Source organism: Oryx dammah, unplaced genomic scaffold (genome assembly GCF_014754425.2).
Source record: "Oryx dammah isolate SB20612 unplaced genomic scaffold, SCBI_Odam_1.1 HiC_scaffold_24, whole genome shotgun sequence".
Classification (NCBI taxonomy): Eukaryota; Metazoa; Chordata; class Mammalia; order Artiodactyla; family Bovidae; genus Oryx; species Oryx dammah.
The window spans coordinates 50,222,642-50,238,289 of NW_024070208.1; the positions used below are offsets into that span (position 1 = coordinate 50,222,642).

The 15,648-nt window shown below is 36.4% G+C and overlaps 1 protein-coding gene across 2 annotated transcripts in view; it reads right to left on the minus strand.

The window, feature by feature from the left end:
* TBC1D4 (TBC1 domain family member 4) overlaps positions 1-15,648 on the minus strand; it is a 219,384-nt gene that overhangs the window by 27,980 nt on the left and 175,756 nt on the right. For both annotated transcript variants that reach the window (XM_040266876.1, XM_040266874.1), the window contains 3 exons: positions 7,820-7,977; positions 5,361-5,570; positions 1,709-1,867 (listed from right to left, as the gene is read on the minus strand). In XM_040266876.1, the coding sequence (XP_040122810.1) occupies positions 1,709-1,867; positions 5,361-5,570; positions 7,820-7,977 (527 nt within the window). The remainder of the gene's footprint in view (positions 1-1,708; positions 1,868-5,360; positions 5,571-7,819; positions 7,978-15,648) is intronic.

Below are 15,648 nucleotides of genomic sequence, written 5' to 3' on the forward strand. Positions count from 1 at the left end.
GAGGAAATGGTATTTAAACTGAGAGCTGAGGGAGAACAGGATTCTCCAGGCTGGGAGTGTAGGCAGCAATCACTTTGGCAAGAAGAATGTGTGGAGGCCCTGAGAGGAGCAGAGAAAGGGGGCACAAAGGAGGAGTGAGAAGAAGATGTGATGGAAAGAAAGGGAGCCGGGAAATGGGGAGAAGGTAGAGAGGACAGAAGAGGGCAGGAAGGGAAGCTGGAGTATCTAATCAAGAAAGAGCCGGTGAGATTTCCCAGTGTTAAGAATCCACCTGCCAATGCAGGAGATGTGGGTTGGATCCCTGGTCCGGGAAGACCCCATGTGCTGAGAGGTAACTAAGTCCATGTGCCACAACTACTGATGCCCAGTACCCTAGAACCCATGCTCTGCAACGGGAAGCCGTAACAATGAGAAACCCATGCACTACAATTAGAGAATAGTCCCTGCTCACCACAACTAGAGAAAGCCTGTGCACAGCAATGAAGACCCAGCGCAACCAAAAATAAATAAATAAAAATTACTTTTTAAAAAGACTAAGGGTTAATACAAAAAGCAAAAACTTAAAGCTTTTAAAAAATATAGAATATCTTTATTAAAAAAAAAAAGAAGAAGAAAGAAAGAAATGGCCTGTGCCATACCAGGATGCAGATTAGTTAGCATCTTCAGAGCACAGGCTACAGGGTGGGGAAAAGTAGAAAATGAGATGAGAAATGAAAGAAGGAGAGATCAAGGAGAGCTTTGGGCACAGTGCTAAGAAGTTTCAACTCTGTTTTATAAGAAATGGGAAGATGAGCACCTCTAAAACATCTCTGTAAGTCATACTGAAGAACAGTGGGATCTACATCTCACACACATATGATTAGCCACTATTTTGTCTCCCAAACAATGCATTCAGTGGAAATCTTTGGGATTTCCATATCTTCAAGGAAAAAGAACATGTACCAGGTTTGTAAGCACAGCATCTTACAAAATTAATCTTAATTTTAACTTAATTATGCAACAGCTTCACATTATCATAGGCTTTTAAGATTCACGCTCAAGTTACATTGGGATCTTTATTTTATGCCCAGCAGGTCATAGAGATTCTCATTTTAATATATTGAATCTGAGTCACAGAAACTGCAAGTAAGTAATTCACACATTAGTTTTAATTTTAAATTTAAGATGTTTAAATGTCAGTAATTTTATATGACAAAGCGGCAGTGCAATATAAGCCTGAATAAAAGCAATGTTTCTAAACTAAACAAAAGAAAAAATAGACGGTAGGACAACTGATTGCTAGCTAATAATATAGATTTGTATAAACACATACATGTAGGTGAACATATATATATAAATAAATACTTCTGAGCAAATAATGGGAACGACTCAAGTTTATAAGTTCGAGATATTTTTATGGATATGATCAAAGATTTGTACTAATACACATGCTCTTTCCTTAGTAAATGATAACTCTTGAGTTGAAAACAGCTGACTGAAGAGGCAGGAAACTGTAGAAAACGTGCCTGTTATCTCTTCAGGGATAGGACTGCCGTTAGCACCACGTTCCTAGCAACATAGTCACTAACTACAGGAGGAAACAAACTACTTTCCTTTTTTTTATAGGCAAAGACAAAGAGAAAATTATGCTTAAGCTGGATGAGTCAAAACAATCTCTGAAACTTTTCAAAAAAAAAAGAGAAAAGATGATTAAGATGATCCAGAATACCTTCTTTAAGAGAAGTATGAATATCTTCCATATCACATCTGATTTTAGCTCTGCAGTTTAACAACTTCTTATCCCAGATTGTTAAGACCTCCTTCTGACATGCACCAACTTCTTCATAATCCAATTTAACTTTTCTGGACTGCAGTTCATCTCTGCTTGCTAAGAAAGAAAGAGTTTGCATTAAGACTAATACATTTTAAAACACAGAATTTGTAATGTTTTATTGCCTTTGTAAAACCTCAGCATATGACTTTTAGGAATCAACCACTAACATTTTCTCAAAATAAAAATTTTTGTAAAAAATGGAAGATACATGAAAAGTTCTCAAATTTTGAGTCATTTCATATATTAAAAAAAAAGAAAAACAGGAATAACTTCTAAGGAGGTTTTACTCTATATCTTACAGATGACAAGTCTCCTAGACATAAAAAACAAACCATGTTTTCCAGGCTAGAAATTTCAAATATTTGACAAATGTGATAGATAACTACAAAAGTGACAGTTTGCTGTTTCACTGTTAATACCATTAAAATGTTAATATTTTATATCCTATATCTATAAGAAAATAATGCCTCAGGCTAACCTTGATTTGATAAATATTTGATCATGATAGCCTGATACATTTTTATAATTATTTCCAGAGTTACCCACACTGTCTTTAGCCACACAGACACTAGGTTACATATTCCTGTGTCCATTTTTAATAATCTTTAAGAGGAAAGTGCATTTCACTGAAGTTAACATTTTCATTTTTCAAAATAATACAAAATTTTCTCTGACTTGATTGTCTAAAATCTAAGCCCAGAGTTCATTAAAAGAAATGTTTATAAAAGCAACCAGTATCTACACCTCAGCTTTATCTTGAAGAATTGATTCCAAAAGGGGAGAAGGGTGAAAAAACATGGAAGCATATTTCTTCTCTCTCATTAGGACCACATGGAACGGAAGCGCTAAGTGTAATCTGTAATCACTGAAACTCCAGGGCTCAGCCAGCTTACCTCCTGCAACACAAATCTCTGTCAGGCATCCAAAGTCCTCGACAGCACAAAAATAGCAGAATGAGTATTACTCTTTACTTAATGTTGAAGCCATTTCAAAAGAATTAAACCATCTTATAATAGACTACTATTCTGGCAGGGCAGTAAAAATTTCTACTTAAAAGTCCACACATAATCAAAAGATAAATCAAACTATCAAAAATTCCTCCTAGATACCACTAGATGGCTTTCTAGCATAGTTTAGTTTTGCTTTTCAATATCTGCCGAAGAACTGATGCTTTCGAACTCTGATGCTGAAGAAGACTTTTGAGAGTCCCTTGGACAGCAAGGAGATCAAACCTGTCCATCCTAAAGGAAATCAACCCTGAATATTCATTGGAAGGACTGATGCTGAAGCTGAAGCTCCAATGCTTTGGCCACCTGATGCGAACAGCTGACTCAGTGGAAAAGACCTTGATGCTGGGAAAGACTGAAGGCAGAAGGAGAAGAGGGCAACAGAGGATGAGATGGTTGGATGGCACCACTGATTCAACGAACATGAACTTGGGCAAATTCTGGGAGATAGTGAAGGACAGGGAAGCCTGGGGTGCTGCAAAGAGTCAGACATGACTTGGCAACTGAACTGCAACAATTTGTTTTATATTTCTCTAGGATTATCATAGAGAAAGCTAATAATTAACATACCTGACATATAACTTTACTAATTATATTGTTCATAATGGATGAACCATATTATTTCCTCAGATTTTTTTTCTCCAACCTTCTCTGGATCATTATTCACTTAAAATAATAATAGCCATCATCTACACCCTGAGGATAAAGTGCTAAGTAAGAACAGTTAATATTTGCCCTGGTTACCCAGGAAAGAACAGAGAACTATGAAAAAATGCTTATCCATTGGCTAACATTTGTAATGTGTTAAGCTATTTTTTTTTTGGTCTTTGTTACTTAAGCACAGAAATAAAAACAGAACTGACAAAGATTTCTGATCATATATTCTAAATGTCATCTCTTCTCTTATTCTGTCAATTTATACAGCCATATATAACACACAGAATATGCAGTCATTTATAGTAAAAGATTCCATTTCTTTATATTAACTATATATTTGAGAAATACAATATGGTGTACTGGGAAAAAGCCTAAAAACTGTGGTAAATAAACTGGAATTTTCATACTTGTTTGCCAGTATAACACTGTTTGACCTTAGGTTAATTTTCTTGGCATCCCCAAGCCAGTCACTAACTCAGCTGCAGAATGAAAAATGGAGCTAAATAATCTCTAAAGTCATTTCCAGTTCAAACAGTCTATGATTCTAAAATTATCCATTAATATTTAATATAATACTCTACTGCACATACTCCTGTTAATGAAATCCAATTTCATGGTTTAAATGTTTTAAGAAAATAATAACCATCTTTTTTCAACCTCTTCTTCTGTTTATGAGTTAGTTCAAGATATAATCAACTACAAAAAAACATAAATTCCTTTCAAAATCTATGGAAGTTTGAGTGGGCATACTATTCATCACATCAAACTTTTAAAAGCTATGTTAATAACAATTAATTGCTTTTTTAATTTGAAAGAAAAGATTTGTTTCCTAAAGATATATAAAAGTCTTATAAACTTTTCATTCTGCTAAGAATATAGTGTTAAGCAAAAATAAATTGTGCCCTAGCAAACTAAAAAGTAAAAAATTTAGTTGAACAATAGATATAGTAAGAGGAATCTTTAGATGGTGAACACAGAAATGTGAATACCCGCCTATACTAAAAGAAGCTTCATTGAAAGACAACATAATAAAAGCAAGTCAGAGAAAAACCTAGATTATAATTTTCCAATAACCTTAAAAGTCAAAGGCCTACATAAGCTAAACCATTCATTTTATAAATGTGAAAAAAAGGCCCTTTAAATTAAGTGATTTGCCCAAGATAAGGGCTTTGAAACATTTTTCAGATTTTGGTACTGTCTACACATCTCCCTGTGTGTGATTCTATCAGCACTAGGGTAAATGTCATCATTATTTTAGAGTCTGGAAAACACATTCTAATGCATTTGGTATTCATAAATTTAATAGTCAAGCACTATGAATAGTACAATAGCTACTATAAACTGTCCAATTAAAATTTTAATGACTTCAATATGATTTTTAAATAGAAAACTCATAAAACAGTAACAAAACATAGCACTTTTGATTTGTCAAGAGATAATTAGTTGAACTGGATACAATATAATTTATTTGAAATAGGAATATTTCTCATATTATGAATACAGTTGACCTGAAGCTTGAAGAGAATTTACTTTTTCATGTTTAAGTCTTTTTTTAAATTATACACAAAGATGTTAAACTTTAGTCATATTAAAGCCACTGACTTCATATTATATACATTCTATTACCTTCTATTATTCTATCACCCACATATACTCAAAAGGCATCTGATGTTTTAAATCTATCAAACAGAAATACAGATTTCTTAGGCTAACCTTTCCCCTGTCATGACCACCTCAAGAACTAGAAAGAAACATCTTCATCAGTAGCTATTCTAGTAAAAGTGTGTATACAGATTGAGAATGAGTGTGGGAGAGTATTAACAAACTACACCTTTAAATTACAGTATCATATCATGCCCTTTGGCCCCGTTTGAATAGCTAACCTTCAAGTTTCTGGTTTTCTTTTTCCATTCGAAGCAACAGGATCTGCTGGTGTATAGCTTTTCTCCACAAACACCTCAGTTCCTCCGACTTGTTTCTCTCTTCACCCTTTTCTGGGTCATCTTCATCAGACATGAATATCATCAGCGGTTCCTCCTCCATGGTTGGAGCAAGAGGGGACAGTGGCAGCAGCTCACTCCTGTCCAGGCCATCTGCAGAGAAGAAAACAGTGAGAGGCATTCCAAAGTCGTAACCCAGACCACACAAGTCCTCTCTGGACTCGACACTCTCTCCGTCTGTGTTCCACCTTTAAAGCCGTACACGAAGCTGCCCCCACAGTAAACTCTCCGTTTCTGGCACTGACGATTTGAGTCAATTCACTAGACTGAATTCCCCTTTCAGATTTCCCTCTGCTGAAATGAAAGCATGCATGATGTCACTACTTCTTCTTTCTGCACAAAATGACCTATAAGATAGGTGCTCCAAAATGACCTGGCCTTTCCCAGGGTTCAACACTTCTGCAATTGACAACATCTATGTATATTCTCTGAGTGTGCAAAACAAAACAAAACAAAAAACAACTGAGTGACTCTGGGCACAGCCTGGCTCAGAACTCTCTGCTCACTCCTGAAATGAGGGACTCAGTCGTGTCCAGCTCTTTGCAACCTCACAGACTGTAGCCCTCCAGGCTCCTCTATCCATGAGATTTTCCAGGCAAGAATACCAGAGATGGTTGCTGTTCCCTTCTCCAGGGGATCTTCCTGACCCAGGGACTGAATCCATGTCTCCTGAGTTGGCAGGTGGATTCTTTATCACTGAGCCACCCAGGAAACCCCTGCAACACTATTACCCAATTTCCAGGGTTCATTCTCACCCTCCATTCCAGGCCATCTTTTGCACAGTTGCCAATTTATTTTCCTATTAACAAACATGATTCTGTGTCTTAAAACATTTTAGTGGTTGCATATATCCCAAAATCCAAACTCCTGGGAATAGCACATTGATCGCTTTAGACTTTGGCCTCAATCTTTCCAACCTCTTGTCTCCATCCTCCATTCTCTGCTCTCACGATGCTGATTTTCTCATGACTCCCTGACCCACAAAGTCCTCTGCTATGACTCTAGCGCTTTTCTGGTCCCTCTTTTCAAAAGATGTTTCTCCCAGCAATGAGTTTAAATAAAATACTTAACTTTTTTTGAAAGACATTCTCTGACCACCCTAGCAGAGTTAATTTTGCCTCTAGAAACGTTGTTTTCTTGGGTTGTTTTCTTTATTAACTGACCTCTTCCCTAAATGGCAGCCCACTCCAGTACTCTTGCCTGGAAAATCCCATGGACAGAGGAGCCTGGTAGGCTATAGCCCACGGGGTTGCAAAGAGTTGTATACGACAGAGCAACTTCACTACTCTTACTATTTACTTCCTTAATAATTTTTTAAAAATCTTACTGTATGAAATTAAAACTTAGTATGTTTGAATTTTGCTTTCTTGGTTTTAGAACTGCCCTCTAAATATCACTCAATTTTTACACCTAGGGATCCAATCATATTTTCTAGTTTCTAGGAAAACAGTTTTCGGTTTCTAAACACATGAAATTTATTAGTTATCCTCTAATTCTTCCTCTTCCTTTCCTCCTTTCCTTCCTTTTTTCCTTCTGCAGTGTGATCAGAGAATATAGTATGAATAATCAAGATTATGTGGAATTCATTTAAAAATCTTTACAGCCAAGTACATAAATAATTTTTACAACTACTCCATGTGTGCTGAAAATAAATTTTCTCTATAGGTGACAAGGTTCTATACAAATATCAGATCAAGCTTGTTCAATTGTGTTTCTCAAATATTATCTATGTTTAATTTCTCTAGACTTAAGTTTCAGAGAGGAGTATGTTACAATCTCCCATGAAAGTTATTTATTCATTTCTCTCTCAAATTCTCTTTAGTATTATTTTAGTGTTCTCATCATCGTTAAATCTTTCTGTTCTTTGTTACACTTACTTTGCCCCCTCGTATATTTTGCTTTCATTTCTTATAGGTCTAATATGGAAAGAGAGCTGCTGGGTGATGTCTACCGAGCGTACCTACATACACTTCTATATCGTTCAGTGTTTCTATGTGACTTTGTTTTGTGTGACTCGTAAAAAAATGCTGCTCTTCCAAAAATAAAAAGATCTCTGACTTCTTTTCTATCACTACTCTTAGTTCCCTCTGCATGACGAAGTAGGCCCCCAAACAGGTTTTGGAAATTCCTTCCTTCCTTCCTTCCTACCTTCGTTCAACAGCATTCACTATATGTCTAACAGGTTCTAATGATACATGACTATCTCGATATCCACTAGCTCCCAGGTCACATAGAGACGTTACTTCTCTACTGTAATCATTTAATTCTCTTTGTACAAAAAGCATCGCCTTCCATTGCCCAGTCTACGACAGTAGTGAGAGGTAAGTGACTGGCGAACGAACCCTGCTGCATCGCGGAGGGAGATTTGCTCATGGGCGAGGCAACCCTGAGGAATATGCGCTGCCGCCAGGAAACTCGGCGAGGTGTGACAGGGGTTCCTCCAGCGTTTAGGGACTCATTGCTGCAGGTGGAGGACGTCCTTTTTCTCCCCTCTCCATCACTGTGGAAAACACAGAAATAGATAACTTGTAAAGGAAACTGCGGAACGTGATCTTTCATAACAAAAGGGTAGCACAAGCCATTCACAAGTTCTACCAGGGGCAAGCACAAGCCACAGGCAACATGGAGCAATGCATCGCGAGGCACACGGATCACCCAGGCCACGACATCCCGGGACAGGTGCAGTCCAGGCACAGCCCACCTATCAGAAGCTCACCTGTTTCTACTCTTTCCATAGGAGCCAACCACTCCAAGTTCTATCCTGAGCAATAGAAGCGCTTATACAGAGTAGCAAAGGCTGCTTAACTAATGACCTCATCATTTGCTGAAAGAATTTTAATTAGTAGTATATTCTAAACATTGTAAATTCTTTATTAAAGGATCATAAAGAGCTTTTCTTAATAGTTTTTATAGAACGGACTGATAAGATAGCTTCTAGTTGCTTGTAACTGTTACAATCCATCTCAAAAGTGTTAACCATCAATAGTTGGATCATGATAGAAAGTAACCTGAACAAAGATAGGACAGTCAACCTTGGGATTACTGTTAAGTGATATATTAAAGAAAAAACTGTGGCCAAATCAACTGGATAGGTTACATTTAAAAATACTAAACAGATTTCTTTAGAGCAGGACTTCTTAGAGACCATAGTATGCAGGCATGCACTGTGACTCACCAAAGGCAATGGTATACAGAAATTCCCTAACTTGCTTAAATTATTTGACACCAGAATCACTTTCCTTAACTTTCTTAGGGATGCAGGGGTGAGGGAGGCAGTTGGGGATGTCACATCTTTCTACCTTAATGCTTTGTAATATGAACATACAGTAATGCTGGTCTGCTCTAAGAATTTCATTTTCTAGAAAAGAGTACTCTAAATTCTGCTGGGGCTATCTGCAGGAAAAGGTCATTTTTTTTTAGAAGGTCATTATGACTCAAACTTAACTTTTGAGACCAATTATGTTAGCAGCCAAAACACCATGCAGTAACTGTTGCCACTCATGGTGGTGGGAATATTTTGCTTTTTTACATTTTAAAGTCTCTGAGCTTCCTGAGAGAATGATGAACAATATTTGCATGTGGTGATTCCAACAAGTGAAGGTGCGAAATTTCTGATGGAACCAAGCAGTGTTAGTAGTTAGTGCAGAAATGAAACTCAGCTAGAAAAGCCACCACCTCACTCACAAACTCAGAGGAACTCCCTAAGGCTGAGACAATCAGAATTCAGAAGAGCCAGTCAGCCCTTGTCTGTCGTATTTGTATTTACTTTGCATATCCATACTAACAGTTATCAGGTCATTCAGTTGTTTCTAATCTTGATCTATCTTTCTAGATTAGGTAAATTAAGGTTAGGAAAAAGACATACTTTTGAGCTACTTCACAGACAGGAAGTAGCTGATGCACATCCCAGTAGAGTCAAGCCCATTTTGTTATGTATCCTGGATAATGTTATAACCTTAATGTGAGTCCACAGTTCACCACTCTCTGTAATACTGACTGAATATGTCCACCTTTACTTCCCCTTTGGAAAGCCTTAATTCAATATTTTCCTTTTGGGAACGATAATTAATTCTATATATAATAGCTATATCCTAAGAAACATTCTTAACTGTACCCTGTATCTTCATTTGTATAACACTATTTGTATAACTGTTTGGCAGTTATGTGTTAAATGCCCAACTCAAGGATGTATTTCTAGCTCCTAGTATAGCAACTGGTAATTAATGGTAAGCCCTCAACAAAAGGGGTTTCCCTGGTGGCTCAGTGGTAAAGAACCCACCTGCCAATGCAAGAGATGTGGGTTCGATTTCTGGAGCAGGAAGAAACCCTGGAGAAGGAAATGGCAAACCACTCCTGTATTCTTGCCTGGTAAATTTCATGGACAGAGGAGCCTGGAGTGCTATGGTCCACAAGGTCACAAAGAATTGGACTGCTACTGCTAAGTCACGTCAGTTGTGTCCGACTCTGTGTGACCCCATAGACAGAAGCCCACCAGGCTCCCCCGTCCCTGGGATTCTCCAGGCAAGAACACTGGAGTGGGTTGCCATTTCCTTCTCCAGTGCATGAAAGTGAAAAGTGAAGGGAAGTCGTTCAGTTGTGTCCGACTCTTTGCGACCCCATGGACTGCAGCCTACCAGGCTGTCCATGGAATTTTCCAGGCAAGAGTACTGGAGTGGGGTGCCATTGCCTTCTCCGAAAGAATTGGACACGACTTAGCAACTGAACAACAAACTGAACAAATATACATTGATATTGCTGCTGTTGTTCAGTTACTCGGTGGTCTCCAGCTCTTCATGACCCCAGGGACTGGTCTTCACTATCTCCCGGAGTTTAATCAAACTCATGTTGGCTTGGCTTGTCAGGAATAAATTCCTTGACAGGTCAGGAATAAATAAGAGATCTACCTTCTTAAAATCTTTTGTTGATAGTCATGATTTTCAAGTTTTTCTGGCAAAAAGTTCTAATAGCTTCATTTCCCAAAAGCACAGACTAAGGTGTTAATGGTAAGGACTAACAATGATAATACATAATAAACAACATAAGGCATCTTTTTTTCCAGATGGTAACACATTGACATAAGAGTATCCAATTTATAAGTTAATCCTAGGAAGCTAAGTGACTTATGTAAAAGCAACAATTTCAATGCCTCACAGGATAAGTGTTCAATAAATAGTAGTTTCTTTTAATGCTTAGTATATCTAACAACAAAATTAGAATAAACCAAAGCAAAGGGATTCTGAAACTTTTGTATTTTAATGCTGGAATTAAAAAGATCTTTTCAAATTCAGTGTTAATAACAAAGCAAGTGTCTGGGTAGTACTAAAAGTACAATTGAGAAGACTCATGTCATTTTCATTATTGTCTGTAAAATATACAATTTTGGGGGAATAGGTTATAAAACTGGTGCATAATGTACCCTTATATCAGCTGGCTGTTACAAATTTGAAAATTTCATAATATCTAAAACTTAAAATTCTGTAATCTAGACAAACTACCAAAAAGACACATTTTCCTCATTTGTCTGGAATTTAATGGCCAGTAATAAGCCAAAAATTAACTGTCAAAATATAACATAATGTTATATGAAAAGGAAGAACTTATATAACAGACCATTGACCCTTTATCACGTACTAGAAAATGACATCCTGAAAAAGCAGTTTGGTGGCCAAGATAAGGCAAAAATTGCTGTGCTTCATCTACTAAGAAAAACATGTATCCAGAAGTCCGGGTCCAGAAAAGAGTTTCAACAGGCAGTGCGTATGTGCAGCTTATGGCACTTTACTTTTTGATTCAGATTTAATCAGCAACCTAACATTCCTAAGGCAGTAATTTTAAGAATCAAAACCGTGTGCATCAAAATTCTTAGTCTCCTATGGTTGATTCTTGTTGATGTATGACAGAAAACCACAAAATTCTGTAAAGCAATTACCCTTCAATTAAAAAATGTAAAACAATTATGAAACTCATAGAAGAAAATATATGAGTAAATCTTCAAGATTTTGAGTTAGATTAAGGCTCCTTAAATATGTCACCAAAACCACAGGTAAAAAGAAAATATTAAAAAAAAATTATTTCTCTCACTTTGGAAACTTCACTGGGCTGAGGGGGTAAGTTTTTGTTTGAAATTTTTAATTTTTGTTTGTTTTTTGCTTTTTGTTTTTTTTACTACAATATTAGTTTTCACTTCAGTTTCTCCTTTAAGTAATCCTAGGTAATGTCCACCTTTGGAGTAAAATTAAAAACAAAACAACATGTATTTTTTATAGTAATAATAAAGCTAAAACAAATAGACATACCATGTGCCAGACACTGTTCTAGGCATTTCATAAGTATGAACTCATTTCAACCTCACAGCAACTTTATGGGGTAGATGGTATTACAATTCCTATTTTTAGTGAGAAAACTGAGGCAGAAAGAAGCTGTCATTTGCCAACAGTCTCAGGGATATAGTGGGGGAGTCAGGATTCAAACCTAGGCAATCCAGAATCCAGACACTTAGGCTCTATAGTTTACTATGTCAAGGTAAATACCCTTTGCATTAGTTCAGACAAAGCCCTACTGGTTCATAAAAATAAAGCTGTTAGGACTCCCAGGTTACCCTGTATTTCTAGGGTAAAATATCAGTCTGTAGTTAGCATTAAGTCTTTATGTCAGCACTTCTCTTTCCTTTTTTTTTTCAATGGAATAATGTCATTTTACATTATTATAGAGTATTACTATATTATGTGTTCATTTATGTAAATGTCTCACTTCGTTTTGTTTTGAAACCACTGGATTTCAAAATGTAAACACTTTTTAATTTTTAAATAGGAGGATCAAATAGAAAACACATTAATATATATACCAACATATATTGGAGAAGGAAATGACAACCTACTCCAGTATTCTTGCCTGAGAAATCCCATAGACAGAGGATCCTGGTAGGTCCATGGGGTCGCAAAAGAGTCAGACACAACTAATCTACTAAACAATAACAACAAAAAGAAAACCATTTAACAGAAATCTGAAAAGGCTTTCTCTTTGTAAATGCCTCAAGAAAGGCTGCATGGAATAATACGGTATTGCAATTTGAGAGTTTTTCCCACAAGGCCCATAGTACGATTTAATTCATAATTACTTTAGGTGGACTAATAGCTTATGTAAGCCCTGGTTTCAACTAGGTACCCATCTATCATCCTATGGAATATCTTTACTAATTAAATAAAACTGAGAATGAGCTGATCGAGTAGAAATCAATTAAGCTGAATCAAATGAGATAGATTCATCAATGTGTAAAACAAAAAAAGAAAATGAACAAAGAATTTTATTTCCTAAACTCTAGATTGAATGAAAAAAAAATTTTAATTAAGTTCTTTGCACTGGAATTTTAAATATCTCTAGGGAGCTCATTTGCTTACTCACATTCTTATAACTTAATGTTATATAAGTTATATCAAGCAAGATATTAAACATTTCTGGGGTTCAGTCTAACCATATATAAAATAATAGGCCAGATGACCACTAAGGTAAAACACAGACCTACTTCCATGCCTATAGTAGAACCTTCTAGAAGGACACAGAAAATCTTAACATTTTCGTTAGGCTTTTGGAAGTAGATAAGAAATATTACTGAAATGGTCTTATATGCAACCATTTAAAAATGTAGGTCAATTACAAGTCTCAGTCACTTTTTATCTTATCAGTGTGGCCCCAAATAATTTTTTTTCTTTGAACATCTCATGCTAGCCCAATCTTTTATACTGGATTTTAACTCCCATTAGAAAGAAATCTAAATGTCAGTGACCCCAACAGGAAGATAGGAATGTCTGTTTTCCACTGGGCTTGTGATATGAGCAAAGCATAGAAACTAGGAAAGAATAATCATTTTCAGTTAAGCTATTCGGCAGTGATTCTGGACATTTACCACAAAAAGCATGTCTGTGAGGAGGAAGAAATGTCATCACAGATGTGGTCAGACTTCCATAAAAAGGAAGTAGGTGTTTTCCTGTGTCCAGCCCAGTGGGAGGTCTGGAAGGCCACAGCAGTGTCTCAAAGTAACCCATGTGTCAGCAATTAAGATGAACAGAAATAGACTAAGAATATTTTTCAGTGAAAACCAGATTTGATTTCTTTTAGGATTCTTATTTCTGCATCTACTTGGGATTTGAAATAAACTCCTTAAATGTCCATATGTACCTCCAAACTAGCAAATTTACTTACTTCCATTAGTTTCAAATTTGAATTAATCTCTACTGAGGGCCACAGCAGAGTCCTAAGGAAATGTCAACGTGGAATAGAGTAGAAACAGGATTTGTTTACAACCAATCTTTCATATGATTATTCATAATCTTGATTACATCCAGAGTCATTTCCCCCCTACTATATACCCCTCACATCACTGGAAGGATGGCATGCATGGAGAAGACAGACAAAACTGATTTTTTAAGTGACTGGTAATAATCAGTTAGAAGAATTAATAACTTTGTAAATGAAAATATTTAGACCTCTAATCACCTTGATTCTGAAGCAGTGTCTTGTCTAGTACCACAGGAAAACAAGGAACGGCATTAGCACAGAAAAAGAGTGATGTCCAAAACCAGGATTTAGGATAAAAAGGCATTCCCATAAGACAGCAATAAAGTACAAGTAATTTCAATACTGTACCATGAGTAATTACACTATTTTTATCAGATACTATGAGAAAACTATAGAACCAAACTACACCGCAAAGTACTTGTCAGCAAAAACCTATTTTGTCACTGAAAAGTTTTAGAAGTAGATGAAATGACTATCATTTGACCAGTGAATTTCAATATAAATTTTTCAAATATAGGCTCAGAAGCTGAGAAGCAACAATAAGGAGGAAACAAGTGCTTGTTTATAAAGGATATATTATATTTGCTAAATGGACATTATGTAAATATACCATCAGATTATGCATAATTATATTTCAGCTACTACAAAATGAAATAATATCAAATTTTTAAGAACTAACTTGAAGTAAGGTAAAACAAAAAATATATATACCCCCTTTCCTTTAGCATTTCACTGTTGTACAAATGAACCTACTTCTAAGTAAACCATGATATTAAAAGTATCTTGGCTTCTTTTTCTCAGCCTGCTTAACAACAATAATCTACATGTTTATAATAATTAAAAATAGTGGTCCTGGAGAAGGATGCCTAATCTGAATTTCAAATTTCAAATGATCATGTTCTTTAAATAGTATTTGCTAACCTATGTGTTAACCTACTCTATACTTTGAAGTGAAGTCTCTCAGTCTTGTCCGACTCTTTGCGACCCCATGGGCTGTAGCCTACCAGGCTCCTCTGTCCATGGGATTTTCCAGGCAATAGTCCTGGAGTGGATTGCCATTTCCTTCTCCAGGGGATCTTGCCAACCCAGGGATCGAACCCAAGTCTCCTGCATTGTAGACAGACCCTTTACCATCTGAACCACCAAGGAAGTCTGTAAATATTTAGATCCACACTATGCCTCTAATAAGATATGAGCTACTCAAAGGAAAAGTATATTACATAGTTTTATGGCCCTGTCCCTTTCTATTTTGAATAGTTGCAGATATCATGGTAATTGTGTGCATATGATGTTTTCTCTGAAACCAGTGACAATGAGAGATGTAGAGTTCAGAAATTCCTGGCTTAAAGCCACACTCTTGAATATCTTCATTCTTAGCAAACACACACTGAAGGATTCAGAGTAAAGGGACATGTTATCTGCAACCTACTCACAAATGGCTTAGAATAACAAAATATATATGCATATACGTATGCATGTATACATGGAAACAGAATGATAAAGCAAATGTGGCAAATGTTAAAAATGGATGAATATGGATAAAGATTTAGCAGTTCTCCATAATAGTTTTGCAATTTTCCTATAAATCTGAAGCTATTTTATAATACTAATTAAAAAAAAAAACTCTCTCCAAGGTGAAGGTGAAGTCGCTCAGTCGTGTCCGACTCTTTGCGACCCCGTGGACTGTAACCTACTCGGCTTCTCTGTCCATAGGATTCTCCAGGCAAGAATACTGGAGTGGATTGCCATTTCCTTCTCCAGGGGATCTTCCTGACCCAGGGATCGAACCTGGGTCTCCCACATTGGAGGCAGACGCTTTAACCTCGAGCCACCAGGGAAGTTCTACGGCTCTCTCCAAGGCTGTAGTAAATTTATG